Genomic DNA, 17,904 nt, shown 5'->3' with positions numbered 1-17,904 from the left:
TAACACATGCCTGAAAGTGTTCCTATTTACTCTCTTGTGTAAGAAAGGCATGCCTAAGTATCTGCCCAAATCAGCAGTGGGGGAAAAATTCAAGACCTGACAGAGTTCCTCCCTTCTTGTGTGATTGACATTTTTTGAGAAATAGACCCTGGTTTTATTATCACTAACCTTTTGGCCAGAAGCAGTGCAAAACTGATCCAAAATGCTTCTAGCTAGCTCTGCTTGACTGACTGAGGCTTCCATGAATAGAAGTAAGTCATCAGCAAAAAACAAGTGAGAAATGGGAGGACCCTTCTTACCCATCTTCACTGGTTCCCAGGATTTCTGGTCAACAGCTGCTGAAATCAGGTGACCTAACCTCTCAATGCACAGAACAAACAGGTAAGGGGAAAGTGGATCCCCTTGCCTAATCCCCTTGTGGGTTTAAAATTCTCAGTTTGAATCTCATTCCATAACAGGTTTGTGGATGAAGAAGAAACACAAGCCATGATCAGGTTGATTAGGGAATCAGGGAGACCAGCTAACAAGAGAGTATCATGGAAAAAATGCCAACTTATCCTGTCATAAGCCTTCTCAAGATCTACTTTGGTTACCATCCACCCTTTGGCACCCTTTTTTGACCTCATGGAATGTATAATCTCTTGTGCAATAATTATATTATTTGTGGCATGCCTTCCTTTAATGAAACTGCATTGATTGGGCATGATCAGGTCACTCAAATGGTTCCTCAATCTCTCAGCAACAATCTTGGTTACCACCTTATAAATCACATTGCATAGAGAAATGGGCCTGAATTGGCTAAGGACCTCAGGCCTATCAATTTTAGGAATCAAGCAAATCAAGGTTTGATTGACTTCCTCCACTTTCAAAGGATTTTCAAAGATTCCCCTAACACACTTAACAACAGAATCTCTAACCTTATCCCATTGTGACTGAAAGAAGATGGCATGCAAACCATCTACACAAGGAGCTTTAAAAGGCTTCATGTCAAAAAAGGTCCTCTTAACTTCCACAGGCTCCGGAACAGCCCCCAAAATCCCCCATCCTTGGTTACTTATAACCGGAAAACCACCTCCTAGACTGTCTCCAGTCCCAGATATGGGTTCCTCCATGTAAAGATTTTTAAAAAACTCCACAACCATGCACTTCAGCTTGCTTGGGTCTTCCTCTCAATCCCCCCTTCCTTTCTTAAAGCCAACACCTTATTCCTCCTAAGTCTAGCCACTGTTGCAGAATGAAAAAACTTAGAATTTTTGTCCCCAAATGCAAGCCACTTACACCTTGCACGTTGGAACCAAGTAAGTTCCTCCTGAACAAAGATTGTATTCAGTTCTTGCCATAGTTCCTTATGCAGTCTCTCCAAGGAATCCCTAGGACATCTGCTCAATTCAGTTTCCAGGCCTCTCAACCTACCTTGCAATTGCTTCTTCCTTTTATGCATTTCTTTAAAGATATTGAGGTGCCAAAAAGAAGTTTCAAGGTGAAACTTATCTTTTGCCTCATTCCAAGCAAGGTTCTGTTTCCAGCAAGAATCAACCACCTCCCCAAACCCATCATCTGTCAGCCAGGCTGCAAGAAACCTAAATGGTTTAGAACCACCAGCACCATACACCTGAGTCTCATCCTTTAGGAGGATTGGTCTATGATCTGTACCATTGAACAACAAATGATGGACAGATCTATTCGGGTAATTAAGGATCCAGGAATTGTTGCCAACTACTCTATCAAGTCTTTCCTGAAGCCTCCCCCTTTTCCAAGTGAAATTAGGTCCAGCAAAACCCAAATCTGAAAGGTTGCAATCACTTAAGCAAGAAGAAAATTCTTGCACACTCCCCCAGCATACTTCCCTACCACCCTGCTTTTCACTTTTCTCCAAAAAGGCATTGAAGTCCCCCAATACAACCCAATCAGACCCTATTGTCGAACCAATGCTTCTTAAGTTCTCCCAGAGACACCTCTTATCCACTCTCCTGGGACTTCCATATACAAAGGTAAGGAATTCTTCCTTTCCACTAGCCAACCAGTTAACTTTCGAATGAACAAACTGATGTTCATCCAAGAGAATAGCCACATCCGAATCACATTTATTCCATAGAAGCCAAATACCACCAGAAAATCTAGTTGCTTCTCTTATGAAATAACTATCAAAACCTAAATTGCGTATTATTTTATCTGCCCTACTCCCACTAATTCTAGTCTCCAAAAGAGCCAGAATTTGAATTTTATTTTGAAAAACCATATCCTTTACGAGAGAGGAAAAACCTTTTTTTCCTGCTCCCCGGCAATTCCATGAACAAACCATCATAAACAAATGAAAAAACATAACAGTAACCACTACCAACCTAGTGTACAGCATCAACCAGGAGCTTGGACTTCTGAGATTCACCCAAATTGGTGATATCATCTAAGATCATGGAGTCTTTGCTATTGGAAAGCACCTTCATCCCCCCATCAACAATATCTGGAGGTTTATCCTTTAGAATATGTAGCCTCCCAGCCACAATGCCTTCCTCCACTATGCTCCTTGAGTTCCTTCTACTGCTATTACTGTTGCCAGCTGCCTCCATTTTTCGGGACTAGTATGGCTTCTCTCTGGTCAGAATTCACAAACAGCTGATTAATAGCCTCCTGAACCTGGGATCCTGATGCACCTTTCCTAACACCCAATTTCTTAAAAGAATCCAAGATACTCCTTTTCCCATTCTTTTCAGAACTCTTCTTCCTACTGTTTTCTTCACCTTTGCTACTTGGCACCTTCCCCTTGGGGGATTCTATATCCTTGTGTCCTAATCCCCCCGGTTGGATCTCTATGTTAGCATTTTCCACCCCCTTCACTTTCCCAAGCAAGGAGAATCTTGAACCCGAAGCCAGGTCCCTATTCTCAATTTTCTCACTATTTCCCCCTTGCTTCTCAGACCCTGAGCTAGAAGGTTTTGCTTTCTGCTGAAGATTAGGCTTCATACTCCTAGTATTTCTTTAAACAGTCATCCATTTTCCAAAGCCAACCTCCTCCTGGCTTCTCTCAACCTCATCCTTATCCTTTGCCCCATTATTAATATCCCCATCCGATGGCCTATTCACCTCCATCTTGTCTTCCTCCATAGGTTTCCTCAAATTCACAGGATTTGCCATGCATCGGTCTTTCCTATGGCCATTCTGGCCACATCCAAAACAGATGAGATGGAGACCCTCAACCCTATGAACAACTGCCTTTGTCCAATTCTGAACTTAGACAATAGACTTTTACTAAGATCAATTTCAACACAAATTCGGGCAAATTTACCTCGATCTGTGATCTCCTCCTGCTGTGCCAGCCCACTAAATCTTAGGGAGCTTTCATCAATTCGCAGAGTCCTCCCTACCATATTCCCCATCCTCCACAAGTCCTTGAAAGTGTAGAATTTCCTAGGAACCCCAGGAATCCGAATTCACACTTCAAGCTTCTTCACACGATCATCGTAAGGATCAAAATTCGGTCTCCATCGCTGCACAATCAGATAATGGTCCGCTACGATCCAGGGCCCCTGTTGCTGAACAAACAAGTAATCCTGTGCTTTCTCAAACTCCACTAGGTAGTGATCATTCTCAAGATCCAGCACCCTATAATCACCTTCTAGGTTCCACAGCCTCTGTAGCCTGTTCCACAGAAACCTCGCTCCCAACCGCTTCCCCATCAGCTTCACGATCATGGCCATCTTCCATTTCTTGCACTGATCCAACTTCTCCAGGATGTCAAACTGATAGTAAGGGTTTAGAGGATCATCCTCCTGCATTTGTTCATACGCTCTGATAGCTTCCTCCTCATCCAACTCGTCCCTTCTGCTTTGTGCTTGCCAATCATCTTCCTCGTTGCCCTGTTGCTCGTCCCAAACACCATTGACCCGTAGAAGCTGATCCTTGTAAGAAACCAGCCTCCTAGGTTCTCTGAAAGACTCTTCGTCCTTCCTTGTCCCCTCCATGATACCTGGATTAAGCTACATCGCCATTTCCCCCTCCTCCGTAGCGCCCGCTGCCGGAGTGGAGTCATGCATGATTAGATCCACCATGCCTTCTCCTTTAGCCTTCTTAGATTCCCTATCTCGAGGTCCCTCTCTATTAGGATCAGGGGGTCGAGCCCCTCTTTCCATCATTGTCCCCTTCGAATCGAAAGATAAAACTTAAAAACTAGTAGAGCTGAAATTTTCCTTCTCACTCGCTCTTCTGTTTTCTTTTTCTGGTTAAGAGGAGAGTTGCAACCAAAAGGAAAGAAAAAAAAAATCTATATTATTTTAAATAAGTGAGACTCACACTTTTAATTTTGTTTTGTTCATTCTCTCTCCTCATGATCTATCTTTTTCTTTTACTTAAAATGATGTAACTTTATATCTTTTAAAATAACATATAGTTTTTCCCAAAATTTAATTCAGTTTTTGGTTGACTAATATTTTTACAGATATACTAACTGACTCCTATTTAGTAGTAAGAGGTAGTGAGAAAAAGAGATAGTAAATATAACTTTTTTCCAATATGTATAGTTACAACAATGGGCTGTTAAAAGAGTCGGGGGCCTTTTAAGGGCCTTTGACCCGGCTCATGTAGACCTGGTCTGATTTGTGTGTTTTGGTTGTTGGATCTAGACTTAGATTTGTATAAAAGCTTATTTAATAAAAAGGCATCAAGCTTCAATTTAAAAGTCCAACCTTAAAGCCCATCAGGCTAGCCTACTAACTCTTTTTTATTTTTCATTTTGTAATCTTTTGTTCTTTTAAATATGCAAAATTTTGTGTTTACCAAAAAAAAATGCAGAATTTTGTACTATTTTAGTTTATTTATTAAGCAGACTTTGAATGATTTTTTTATATATTATGTTGTTTGGATATACATTGAATTTATGAATCTTTGTGGAATTATTAGTGTTGTTGATAGTATATATTCTGTTTGGAAGAATTTTTGTTTTCTTATTTTGTTTTAACAGGCTAAGGTATGCTTTTACTTTTTTTAAATAAGTCAGGTCACATGCCGATAATTATATTCATAACAAGTTACAGGCTAGGCCATTTTGACATATTTAAACACAAGCTTAGTCTTTCAAGAACAAAGTCTGGTCCGATCGGCCCATTAACACCTCATACGTACAACCTATTTTCGTTTACAACCTCTTACAATCATATCTTAATCGTTGATTTTGGCCAATCAACAGTTATTATTTTTGAAAATCAAATTCATTAATTAATTATTAATTCGCAATAAATGATAATTGTTGATTGACGAAAATCAACGATTAAGATATAGTTATAAACGAAAATAAATTATAAGTATAACCTTCCTCTAAAAATTATTTAGTACAAATGAAAAATGAAACCTTGACAGTTAATTTTAACTCACTTGTTGGCTTCAACTGATTCCTCATGACCTAATAGCTGTTAGGAATAAGAGTTAATGTAAAAATAATAAAAAAAATTTCAATTTTAATTTGTGAAATTAGCATTATAGTAAGTGTAAACATAATCATATCCACAAACTTTGATCCATTGTCCACCAGTAAGAAAGAAATTTCACCGGTTATAGGAACCAGACCCAAAATAAGAGCCCATGACCCAATACAAAGTACAACAAAAATAAGCAGCCCAAACAGTTTCCCTAGCAGCTACCATTGATAAAAAAGCAAAATTCCTCACTAACCCTAAATAAGAGTAAATACTCTTTTTCGTCCCTGGAATTTTTTGCGAAGCACAATTTAGTCCCTCGGTTTAAAAAAGTCATATTTCAGTGTCTGATTTTTGAAAAAAAGGGACACGTTTATCCTTCTGTTAAATCCAATGTGACAACCCACTTGACGGACGCCAGCTGGAATGTTAAGTGGCTGAGTCACTAATGTCCTGGCCACTTGGAGAGAAAACAATGTCGTTTAGATAGGTCCCTTGTGTCTAGTTGGATGTTTGGACATGTGACCGTTGCACGAAAGGGTGAGTGACCCAATATAGTCCCTGTCAAATTAGAAACCCTAAATCAGCCTAAGAATAAAAAAAACCCCAAAGCATAATTTGTTGAAGATTGAAAATAGTGTCAAGTAGAAGGTGTTTACTGGCTATTTTATAGTGCGTAGAAGAAGATGAGTATGTCATCTGGCTTGGGGGGATGAAGTGGGACTACGTCTTTTGGGTGTAGAACAACCTGACGGAATGGAGGTCGAAGGTGCAAGATGTTGGTGAGCAAGAACTGAGTATGAATGTGCAGGAAAGAATGCTGTGATGATTGCAAGTGTTGTAACAATGAAATGTTATGTACGAAATGTAGTTTTTCTTCAATGAAATTGAATGACTTGTTGACAACTGCGATGAATAAAGTTGAGAAGATGCAATGTAGTTCTGTTATTTAGGCTATAAAATGTGTTTATGTGTATAATGCTAACTTCATGATTCAATACAGTTAATGTCAAATTTGTTGCTGCAAATGGGAATTTGAGAACTGGATATTGGAACCTAATGATTTAAACTAGACCCCAACTTAGTCCCTGGAATTATGTATCGAGGGCCAAATAGGTCCTTGAAAAATGTTATTGGGGCACGTTTTGGTCCCTGACAGTTAAAATTTGAACATGACCTGTTTAGACTAAATTGGACACAAGCTGCAACTTAAAAGCTGCATTTTAAAACCTGCATTTTAATCCATGACACATTGGATTGCAACATAAGCCAGATTGCAGCAAATGACAGTACATAATTGAATTCAGCAAAGGAACTTGTAGTAAAAAATGCAGCAAAAGAAACTTGTAGTCAATAAAGATATCAGACAATACAGAGACATAATGCAGCAAAAATTGGACATGAACATATTGCATTGAAATGTGTCCAAACAGCAACGACCAAAACCCAAACATGGACCACCTGCATTGTAGCCAGAATAAAAAAGACTCATACACAAATTCAGAAATCACCATGCAGATACAGATTGCAGCAAAGGGAAAAAACTGATATAAAAAAGGAACTTGTAGTCATTCATAATGGAACTTGTAGTCAGTTACAATTCAAAACTCTTCCATCATAATTAAAGGCCTGCCAGAACTTATGGTCCACATAAACCATTCTAAACCATCCTTCAAACTATTCCCATGTTGTTTTTTTTTTCTTCAAAAAACTCCCAAACAGAGACATATTGTGATTCAAAAAAAAGCATATACTTCAGTTAAATGTCTTAAATACAAAAAAATGGGGGTACCAAAAAATACAGTCATGAACATTGTTGCCTATACAACAAAAAAGTGAACCCCTATACAAAAAAACTGTATAGTACCTTGTGTAGTGCCTTCCCTAATTTCTTCAGATGAACATGGACCTTGTACTCTTCCTTTAAATGCTCATAAGCCTCGGCTCTTGTCATATTGGGTTGTGTGACCATCCTTTTCTCCAACTTTGCAGCAACCCAATCCCTGGTGGCCCTTTTATTTTTGAAAATTCTGCAGCAGGTGTGGTTGTCATTGAATGTCTTGACTTGGAAACAATTGAATTTGTTGCTCCAAGAACAATATATCATCCACTCACAGTCAGCATTTGAGCACTTGGCTCTTGATCTTACCTTGTCATTCTTAAGCCATACAAACTGCCTCCAAAGACTTATATTGTAGTCTTTGACACCCTGTTTAAAGTGCTCCAAACTGGCAAACTCCATTCCAAGCTCGAGCTGTACTAGACCAAAGGGCTGCTCCTCATTAAACTTGGGAAACACTTCCCTCTCAACCTCATCATCCCCACTTGAAGGTGGAGTCTTCAATTCCTCAGAATTGTAACCATAGCCCTGATCTTCAAATGACATATTTTGCTCATCCTCTGAATCATTTTCTTCCGTGTCACTCTTGTTAACTGTCTTTTTTTCCTTCTTTCCTTTCACCTTCTTTTTCAATGCAATAATTGGTTCATCATCTGTTTCGTCTTCAACACCCGGTGGCGGAGGCTTATAAGGCTCGTCTTCTACACTGTCATATGAATCACTTGACAGTCCATTGCCCTCCCCCTCTTCATAGTCATCATCATGAGTCATATGGGAGTCAGACAAACTGTCAACTGAATCACCTAATACCCCCTCCTCATCAGCACTTTCAGGAGGAGTTGGATCTGCAGGCCCACCCAAAATCTCAGGAATTGCAATGCAACCATCAAAATATATGTCTATTTTGTTCCCATTACTTAAGGCAGCCTTGACCATTTGCAAAACATCAGAATCCTTTTCAAGAAGATGCAACCCAACCTCTAAATCACTCTCACCATTCTTCAACCACCACATCCGCCTACATTTGTGGTAACCATACCCCTTGAACAGAGCTTCAAGGTCACAAAGGTTTACATAGTCTGCATCCATTTCTGGTAAATCATCCACTCTCCCATTCACATAATTCAGCTTCCCTTCATCATTCCTAACCAACACACCCCCTTGATGATATCTCATGACTATATACTCATCCATCTGCATATAAAATAGAACATAATCATTTTTTACACTACCATCATATTAATTTACAATTTCATACAACTAATCAATTTTTATCAATATTAGACACTGTCATAAAAGTAACAAACTCGATTATTTTAAATGGCTGCATTGCTAACAAATTGGGGCTTTTTTTGTAATCACTACACATAGCAACATAAAATAACAACAGGGGGACCACATGCAATTAATGGTTCCAAAAATATTCTACCAAAGGGGACCACATAAAAAAAAACCCTAACCATGTCTTGCCCTTAACCGCACATGGGGGACCACTTGACGGACAAATGACATTTTTAAACACCATTTTAACACCATTTTAAATAGGAAAGAGGGACCACAAATAATAAAGAAAGGAAAGAATCTCACGTACCTTGCACGAATGTAACCAGAGACGCAACCGATTTAAGGATCTTCACCCTAAACCACACTACTTCCAAAAGCTTGCAACTTCAGAAGCCACGTACATCGACAAAGCACCCTGGGTCACCAACCTTCACCGCAAATGAAGATCACGATCTGAGGAAATGGGGGAGGAAATGCCGGGTATGGACGACTTACTTGTGTGACTGTGTCAACTGAGTCAACAACAAAGGTTCAACTCACATGGCATTCCTCAAACGACGTCGTTCCCTTTCTACACACCTGATACAGCCTTCCAATGTAATACGACGTCGTTCCTTTCTCTCCACGTGGCCAGGACGTTAGTGACTCAGCCACTTAACGTTCCAGCTGGCGTCCGTCAAGTGGGCCGTCACATTGGATTTAATAGAAGGATAAACGTGTCCCTTTTTTTCCAAAATCAGACACTGAAATGTGACTTTTCTAAACCGAGGGACAAAATTGTGCTTCGCAAAAATTTCCAGGAACGAAAAAGGGTATTTACTCCCTAAATAATTGCTCCTTCCACAGTTTCACTCAGTCATGGTGATGTTCCCATTGATTGAGCGTGCACGATCTACAATGTTCTCTTCTTCCTTCAAGCTACGGACACTGTTTATCCATCCCAACTACTGCAGCAAAACCCTGATTACAAAATCTTTGTGTACCTCTGCGGTTCCAAACGATTATGGGAGATTCCCTCCACAGCAACCACCCTCTGATCACACACCATTTCAGGGTCAATGGCAACAACGTCAGGGCCATTCTCCTCAACATTTAAACCCACATATTCAAAACCAGAGTGGAAGCCCTGCCCCTTCAAATCAATTTGCTTACCAAAACCATGAACCCCACAAACACAATATTCCTGGTCGATTTCCTGAGCAGCGGCGAAACCTAAATCATTGGAATCCTAAACATCAAGCGCCACCCACTTCTCAAAATCCCAACTTTCAGCCACCCACAAACCCTAATCGATGGAACGATCAAAACCCCCCTAACCCCAACCAGTGGAACCCTCGGACTCATGGGTTCCCACATCTCCGCCTTCAAGGTTCTACATCTCCGCCTTCAATCAGTGATTTGACACGTTTGTGCCAACTGGGGAAGGTTAAAGAAGCGATTGCATTGATGGACCAAGGGGTCAAAGCTGATGCTAGTTGCTTTGATCTTCTTTTTGACTTGTGTGGCCAATTGAAATCCCTTGAGGTTGCCAAGAAGGCCCATGATTACTTTCTACAGTCTACTTATAGGAGTGATCTCAAGTTAAAGAACAAGGTGATTGAGATGTATGTGAATTGTAAAAGCATGACTGATGCATGCAGAGTGTTTGATCATATGCCTAATAGGAATATGGACTCTTGGCACTTGATGCTTTGCTGCTACGCAAATAATACTATGGGAGATGAAGCCTTGCAACTGTTTGAGCAGATGAATGAGCTGGGTTAGTACCTGGTTAGTATTTTGATCTATAAATAAATCTAGTTAATATTATCAATACACAAAATATTTTATCATTCATGTTCAGCTCTATAACTGTTTACATCCGCATACGTTTTCTTTGTTATTATATATGCAAATTGCAATGCTTTTTTATTCCTCTCCCCTTTCACTCTCTATTATATATCTAATTGTGGATCACCAACACCATAATTAATAATAATGATAAAAATGAAATACAACCATGCCTCCAAAAGAAAAAGAAAAAGAAAAATTAAGAGTGAGATTATATGCCTCCAAAAGATTTTATGTTCAATCAGAGCATTCGGCATCCCTGATTTGAATTTGTTAGTCCTAGCTAGATGATTTAAATTATGTATGCTATCTTCATAGAGTTTCTTTCGTCTGAAATGCATATTTCTGATAGTGCTCCTTTTGTTGAAAATAGTCTTGTTTTCACTTACCGCAATTTAAAATCTAAATTTATTGATTCCTTCATGCTCACTTATGTCTCTGCTCTCTTGCTTTCAAACTGCTGTTATTCACCTTTACTGGATTGATTATAGCCGAACAAGAGTGAGATTAATTCAGATATGATACTAAATTCTTGTCCATTTATATTAAGCTGTGCCCAGTGTTAGATGGAATAAGGACCTTCACTAAATCTCTCTCAGCCCCTCATTTTCAGAGCTTAAAGATAAACTTAAGGTGCTGGATCTTGCTCAGCTTATGCTCCAGCATCCCCAAGTTAGTTTGTTAGTGCTGTTACAAATCAGTGTAACAGAATCAGTTGTAGAAGCCCTTTAAATCATTTCCTACATATTCAGTTTGTGTTTTCAGAACTGGATATGATCAATAAAAGAGAAATTAGACTAAGTTCTTCTCTTAAAGTTCCACGATGCCTCTGGGTTTTCAAACACCATAGTCCTAGGCGTTATTGTCTCGCTTTTGTTCCTACTGTCACAAAAAAATTGATGTCAATAACAATTTTTTTTTTGATACTGATTAGTTCAATACAGTTCAAAACACATGAAACAGATAATAATAGTTAGATGTGTTTATTGTAGTTCTCACCTCTTGTCGAAAAACTCGTAATGCCAAGCATACCCTCGTTGTAACCTTAATTCTTAAAGCTATTAAAAAAAAAATTAAAAATCTAAAATCTAAATATTAAAAATATAAAATTGTAGATGCACGAAAGCATTCGTTTTCTTAATGGATACACCTCCCACTAAATGTCTTCAAAGTACACATCTATCCGAAGATTATGATTTGAAATGCTTTTTCTTAATTTCAAATATAGAATGTTACCTATGGAAAGATGAAGAGTAGACATTCAATTTGTTTCATATAAAAGTTATTATTTGTTATTTTTTATGCTGTATTTTTTTATCCTTTCAATTTTTATTTAATAAAATTCATAGGTAACATTCTATATTTGATCTTGATCCACTTCAACTTAAATAACCAATCATGGCATTACGGGCTTTATTTTTTATTTTGTTTTTTGATAAAAAAAAGACACACCAAAAAATTGTGATATTACAACTTTGCGTAGCGGGTCCCAGAAACTGGGCCCGAGCCCAGGCCTAGGTCGATTCGTGGTCGTGTTAGGCTGTATTGTTGCCCTTTTCCCATTCCCTCCTTTTTTTTTCATACTAAACCTAGTTAGCGAGTTTGCTTCCGTTATCCTCAGCAACTTTACTTCTTTAAATTGGCTAGGTAACTAATTTCGAGTGCGAGAGGTAAGTCTGAAAATAAGTTTTTTTTCCCTTCCCATCTTCATACTCACTCAGTCACTCACAACTCACCAGCGTCAGTCTATTCAGCGATACCGTTTCGTGTACGACATTTTATTCCTTTAAAATATGTTTATTAAATCTCATTTTGCTTACATTATTTTGCTTATTGGTTGTGTATCAAATGTTACAATTTGCACTCTTTGCTTTGCTTTAGTTAATTTAAAAGAGTTTGCATTTGTGTAGTTTACAACTTTACTATTTGAAAAAAATATATATATAATTTATAGCTTTTACATTATTATTAGTTTGCCCTCATTCTTTGGCTGTTGCCTCTATTCCATGATTTAATACCGTTTTTCATTCAATTTCGATGACTTACGGGTTTTGAGAGTGGCTTTGATTCAATCCTAGCATCAGTTGCAGATAGCTAAATAGTCAATATTGAATACAAAGCAAATTGTAAATGTAAATTGTGGGCACTTTATGATGATAACCATCTCTTCATTCTTTTTCCCATCATAATTTGCTTGATTTGTTACTTGATTATTTAACATTTGTTTCTCTTAGTATATATCCATCATGCCTTTCCTGTTGATTTATTTATTATTTTTAATGTGGAACAGGTTCACCATGCCAGCATCAGTACTAGGGCGGTTTCATGTGCTTGTATCATCATCCTCCAGGATTGATAGGCTAGTTTCCCTTCTACATTCCAAAAATTCTCTGTCACTATGGCTCAAGACTGTACGCCATTTTAGCTTCACTGATGACCATGGTGGCAGCATAAAAAAACCCATCACAGAATATAATAGACGTTTCCATTCCTTCCCTCCAAGATTTGGTAACCATGGCAGAACTGGTCATGAAGTGGACAAGACAAATAACTCTTCCCAAATTGATCTTGAATTTCAGGGCAGAAATATGACAGAAACAAGGAGGGATGTCAGTCAATCTGAAGAAGCAAAGAGGTCAACTCCCAATCAACCACATACAGAATATGGGCCTCTAGATTTTGATTGGTACTGCAAGAAGAAGAAAAAATCTGATTTCTTCACGATGCTGGGGGAAAACTATATTGAGTTAATGGATGACAGGTTTTGGGAAGACATCGAGGATAAGAAAAAAAAAAGTTATGATTTCAAGAACATGGAGGAAAATGGTTTTCTCCCCATTGCTGTGGCTATGCTTGATGGTCTATGTAATGATGGTCAATTTAAAGAAGCCTTAAGAATTTTTGGTTTCATGAAGAAGAAGGGAACCATTCCTGGGGTTGTCCTATACACAAATGTAGTGGAGGCCTACACTAAGGCCCACGAGGCTGATGATGCCAAAAGGATTTTCAGGAAAATGCAGAGTAGTGGCATTTCACCCAATGCTTTCAGTTACAATGTGCTCATACAAGGACTCTGCGAATGTAGCAGATTACAAGATGCTTTTGAATTTTATGTGGAGATGTTAGAAGCAGGTCATTCTCCAAATGTGACAACTTTTGTGGGTCTAGTAGAGGGTTTCTGCAAGGAAAAGGGGGTTGAAGAAGCGAAGGATGCTATCAGAACATTAACAGAAAAGGGTTTTGTAGTTAAAGAGAAAGCTGTTAGGTAATTTTTGAACAAGAAAGCACCATTTTCACCCTCAGTTTGGGAGGCCATCTTTGGGAAGAAAGCCGCATAGAGACCATTTTAAATTATCTTTCAGACTTCGTAAGCTTTTATCATATTTTTCTTTGGGTGCACATATTAAAATTTGCAAGAAAAAGGTTCGATTTGTGAATTGTTTATTTCTTGATAGTAAACCGTGTTTTCATTTTTAAATGTACTTGTCCCAATTTAATTAGTGTTTGGATGATTACTTCGTCAGTTCGGAAATTCGACTTTTCTCAGTCTAGAATACAAATTTCTTTTTAATGATTATTTTATAATGATATAATATTTGTTTGTTGAAATGAAACTGTTCATAATATATTGTGATCAAAATTTATTGGCTATAAAGCCCCTGAGCAGTTGGGTGGGGGACAAATCCTAAAGTCCAAGTGATAGCAACTACCTTTTGATGCGTTGCAAAGAGGTAAACAAGCATGATCGATTCCATTTGGAACAGTGCATTTGGGATCATGTGTGCAGAATAGATTAGCATTATTTATGTTATTTTTCATCTATGGATTTGATGATAATTATGTTATTTAGGATATTGATATAATGATATCTATCCTATAACAACTATACAACTATATGTGAGACACTGAAAGGATTTGTTAGAACTAAACAACTATACATTATCTTATATGTTACAGAAGAAGCATACGAATGGATAAAAAATATATAATACTGATGGAAAATGAAGTTAGTTTAATTTTAATTATGATTATATAAGCATCCAAAAGGTCAATCGAAAACACAATGATGCCTAGATAATCGCTTACAATTATGAACAGATAAGAAATAGGCGACATTCAATAAATGACCCCCCCCCCCCGGTTAGACTCCAACTAAATTAAAGAGAAATGATAAAATAGCATGAAAAAGTTATTTTTTAACCACCAGAGTTAAGTCTTTTTTTCTTTTCTTTTTTCATTTTTAATTTTTTGTTGGACTCAGATATGAATTACTCTAAAATGGATCCAGTCACATGGTTTAAATTGATTTAACTATATATCTGATATCAGAATTTCGATCGTCCGCAGCCTTGCGTGGAGTATGTATTTGAAAGGGTCAAAATCAAAAGAATAAAAAAATTTGAAAAACAAAAACTTTATACATCGATCTGCCACATCGATCCTATAAAAAGTCAAGCTTCTCTCTTTCGAAAACTGATTACATAATTATTTCTAGTCCACTTTTTTTCAAGTGACCTCAACTGGTTAACAATTAAATTATCCTTAAAAATATTTCCTGGTGGGTTCTTCTTTTTGTCAGAGCATCGCATCTGCCTTAATTCTCAAATAAAAGCAGTTAAGTAAATATAAAAAATAAAGCCAATTAGTTATTCAATCTAATTAATTTAACTAATATTAAATAAATGCCAAAACTCTCACCAGATAAATTAGAACATTTTGAACTGTATTTGGAGAAACACGTACTAAACCTATATGTATCTATAATCCCCATTCAAATTTATTTATTGAATGAGAAGAGCTATTTATTAAAAATAGTTAAAAGAATTTAAATGATTTTGTTATATATGAATTATGAAAGCTCGTGTGATTTATTTGTAAATGTCAAAACCGAACTTGGAAATAAAACTATAAAACTCCAAAAGTTTCATAATCAAACAGATTAAAATAAATGAATAATATAAAAAGGGAGGTTGACATAAAATGATTAAAAAAAGACACAAAAAGAAAAACTTAACGTGAGAGGATTACCAAAATATAAAGAAGAAGAAGAAGAAAAAAAAGAAGAAGCATCAAACCAACCCCATCCTGAGCCCTTCATGTCTCTCTTTAGATTTCAATATTTACCACCAATAAGTCAAAAAATCTGGAGACAGTGCACATCGGGTACGCTTGGAAGCACAAACACATCGGGTAACTTGATTGAGTCGAGGGAATCCAGGGAAGCAGCGAGCAGAACCAAATGAGAATAAATAGAGATGAGGAGTAAATAAGGAGAGATAATTGCAACGCTCTTTTTCAATATGCCACATTGCACTACGCATGCTTTGATATTCCGGACTCAAGAAGTGTTCCCTAATTGGAAGAAATTTTCTTGACCTAATCATCATTATCATAGAAAGATCACTCCAATAAGGGACATCATATCTAGAGTAGCCATACATAGAGTCGTCAGTACTCATCTGCCTATATGGTAGTTTGCCTTGGTCTCATAATACTTTAAAATAAATTCAACTAACTTATACAACTCCATCTTCCTATGAAAATTACAGGACCAACGAAAGCTACTCCACGCAGTGTCATTGGGCTCAACCTCCTCTCTTCTCATTCTCAACATTAACATAGCTGCTTCCTTCACTCGGCCAACCCAACCCAGCATATCCACCATTTTTGCATAATGTCCAGCCCTAGGTTTCAGCCCAAACCTCTCCTCCATCATGTCAGAGTATTCCCATCCCTTTTCCACGCGGCGTTCTTTCTCATTACATGCTCTCAAAATTGTATAAAAAGTCACTCATTTGGTCTCTCACCTGCCTCTATCATTCTATCAAACAGTTTATCCACCTCTTGATCATCCTTCATCATCATTGACCACGTAATCACATTCTTTTCCAACATTGTGTCAAACAACTTGCGCCCACGTTTAAGCAATTCATACGGGCATCTAGTATTCGCAAATAACAAAGCATTTGAAATAGTCAAATCTGAGGCAAACCCATTAACCACAATGGTTCAGTGGATTTGATTCACTAACCGTGGGCATGGAAAACCAAACTCAATTTTAGCGCAAGATTTGAGCAACGGGGGAAAAGTATAGCGATTGAAGGGTATATGGGCAAGAAGCATTTGACGAAAGAGGTAAATGGATTGGGTGTAATAGCCGAGAGAGTAATAGGCTCTGATGAGGGAGTTGAAGAGGAAAGTGCTGCGGCGATCGGTGAAGGAGAAGATGATGTAGGCTTGGCGCAATTGGGAACAGGAAGCGTAGCTATCTACAAGCTTGCTTTGTATGAAGTGATTGCCTGAAATGCCTAGGGTTACGGTTCGCGCATGGATGCGTTTAAGATTCCTGATATGAAAGTGTTCCGCATTCTTCAGGGGGATGCCTTTGGTATTCTTCGCGTGCTTCCAAGGAGAGCAACCCTCCACAAGAGTCGCGTACAAATTTATCAAATCGCCTTTCCCCATCACCAAATTGCAAGGACTCATGCACTCTTGGGGTTTAGGGTTATCTACTTACCTCTCATATCATATAAAAAATATAGAATGCAGTAAAAGGAAGAAAAAAAATGAGAAATAAAAACTAAGAAGAAACAAACGGATCAGCGATACATCCACTAATTTCGAAAATCTGGAAATTAAATTAAATACGAAAATATTAAGAAAATTAATTAGTAAAATAAAAACGGAACTTATTCCTGCGTAATCTTCGGTGATACTTATCACTGTTCACTTGCTCCAAGATTCTCCTTCGATTTGTTTTTACAATTACCAGGGGGGAAAAAGTCTAAATGGTTTAACTTTTTTTTTTCCAGTGCACTTAAATGGTTTAACTCTGAACATGGTAATGAAAGTAATCCAAAAGCAAAGGCTGGAGGGAAGTGTTTGGGATATGATTTTTTTTTTTTTTTTTTATTTAAAATCTGCTTTGAACATAAATTTTGACAATTAATTTTAAGAGTAAAAATATATTAAAATTTATTTGTTCGAATATTGTTAGATTGAAATTTATAAAGAAGTTATATTTATTTATAAAAATATCATTAATGAATTTTCATAATTACAATATTATCACCTTATATAGCGTAATTTAAAATTGGAAAAAATTATTTGCAAAAATACTATTAATAAATTCTTATAATTACAAAATTCTTACGGTAGAAATAATAAAACCAAATAATTTTTTAGAACATTCTTAGAAATTTTTTCATTTTTAATTTTAAAAATTAAAAAAAAATTATTATTTTGAGAGTTATTCTTATAAAACCTTTTTTTCCAAATAATTTTTCTATTTGAAAAATTAAAAATCTATTTTTAAGAATAGAAATCAAACTAAACCCTAACATATGACTTCATTGTTCTCCTTTGTAGCTGGCCTTTCTTGTTTTCGAGAGTTCCTTGTCTTAAACTGTTTTAGATTCCTACATTGTTTTGGGTGAATGCATTCGAGATTCTTCAGGTGCTTCCAGGAAACGCAAGCCTCGAGAAGAGTGGTGTACGTTACCAGTTAGCGCATAGTCATCTTCTTAGACTACCGTCGATTTAAAG

General features: G+C 37.2%; 2 protein-coding genes across 3 annotated transcripts; one reads left to right on the top strand and one right to left on the bottom strand.

The window, feature by feature from the left end:
• Positions 1-1,147: 1,147 nt before the first annotated feature.
• Positions 1,148-2,239, bottom strand: LOC133292701 (uncharacterized). The gene has a single exon (XM_061491136.1). The coding sequence runs from the start codon at positions 2,237-2,239 to the stop codon at positions 1,148-1,150; it is 1,092 nt and encodes a 363-aa protein (XP_061347120.1).
• Positions 2,240-9,402: 7,163 nt separating this feature from the next.
• On the top strand, positions 9,403-13,845 carry LOC133292768 (pentatricopeptide repeat-containing protein At4g38150-like). Of its 2 annotated transcripts, XM_061491225.1 has the most exons (3): positions 9,403-10,299; positions 12,650-13,045; positions 13,157-13,845. In XM_061491225.1, exons 1-3 carry the CDS (start codon positions 10,280-10,282, stop codon positions 13,626-13,628), a joined length of 888 nt encoding a protein of 295 aa, XP_061347209.1. In that variant the 5' UTR covers positions 9,403-10,279; the 3' UTR covers positions 13,629-13,845. The 2 variants fall into 2 exon arrangements, with proteins under 2 accessions (XP_061347209.1, XP_061347208.1); XM_061491224.1 differs by lacking the exon at positions 13,157-13,845 and having other exon boundaries at positions 9,403-10,288; positions 12,650-12,784.
• The last annotated feature ends 4,059 nt before the right edge of the window (positions 13,846-17,904 follow it).

This window comes from Gastrolobium bilobum, unplaced genomic scaffold (assembly GCF_033153095.1).
Source record: "Gastrolobium bilobum isolate Gb01-03AN ecotype WA unplaced genomic scaffold, APGP_CSIRO_Gbil_v1 utg6105, whole genome shotgun sequence".
NCBI classification, from domain to species: domain Eukaryota; kingdom Viridiplantae; phylum Streptophyta; class Magnoliopsida; order Fabales; family Fabaceae; genus Gastrolobium; species Gastrolobium bilobum.
This window is presented reverse-complemented; position numbering and strand designations above follow the sequence as displayed.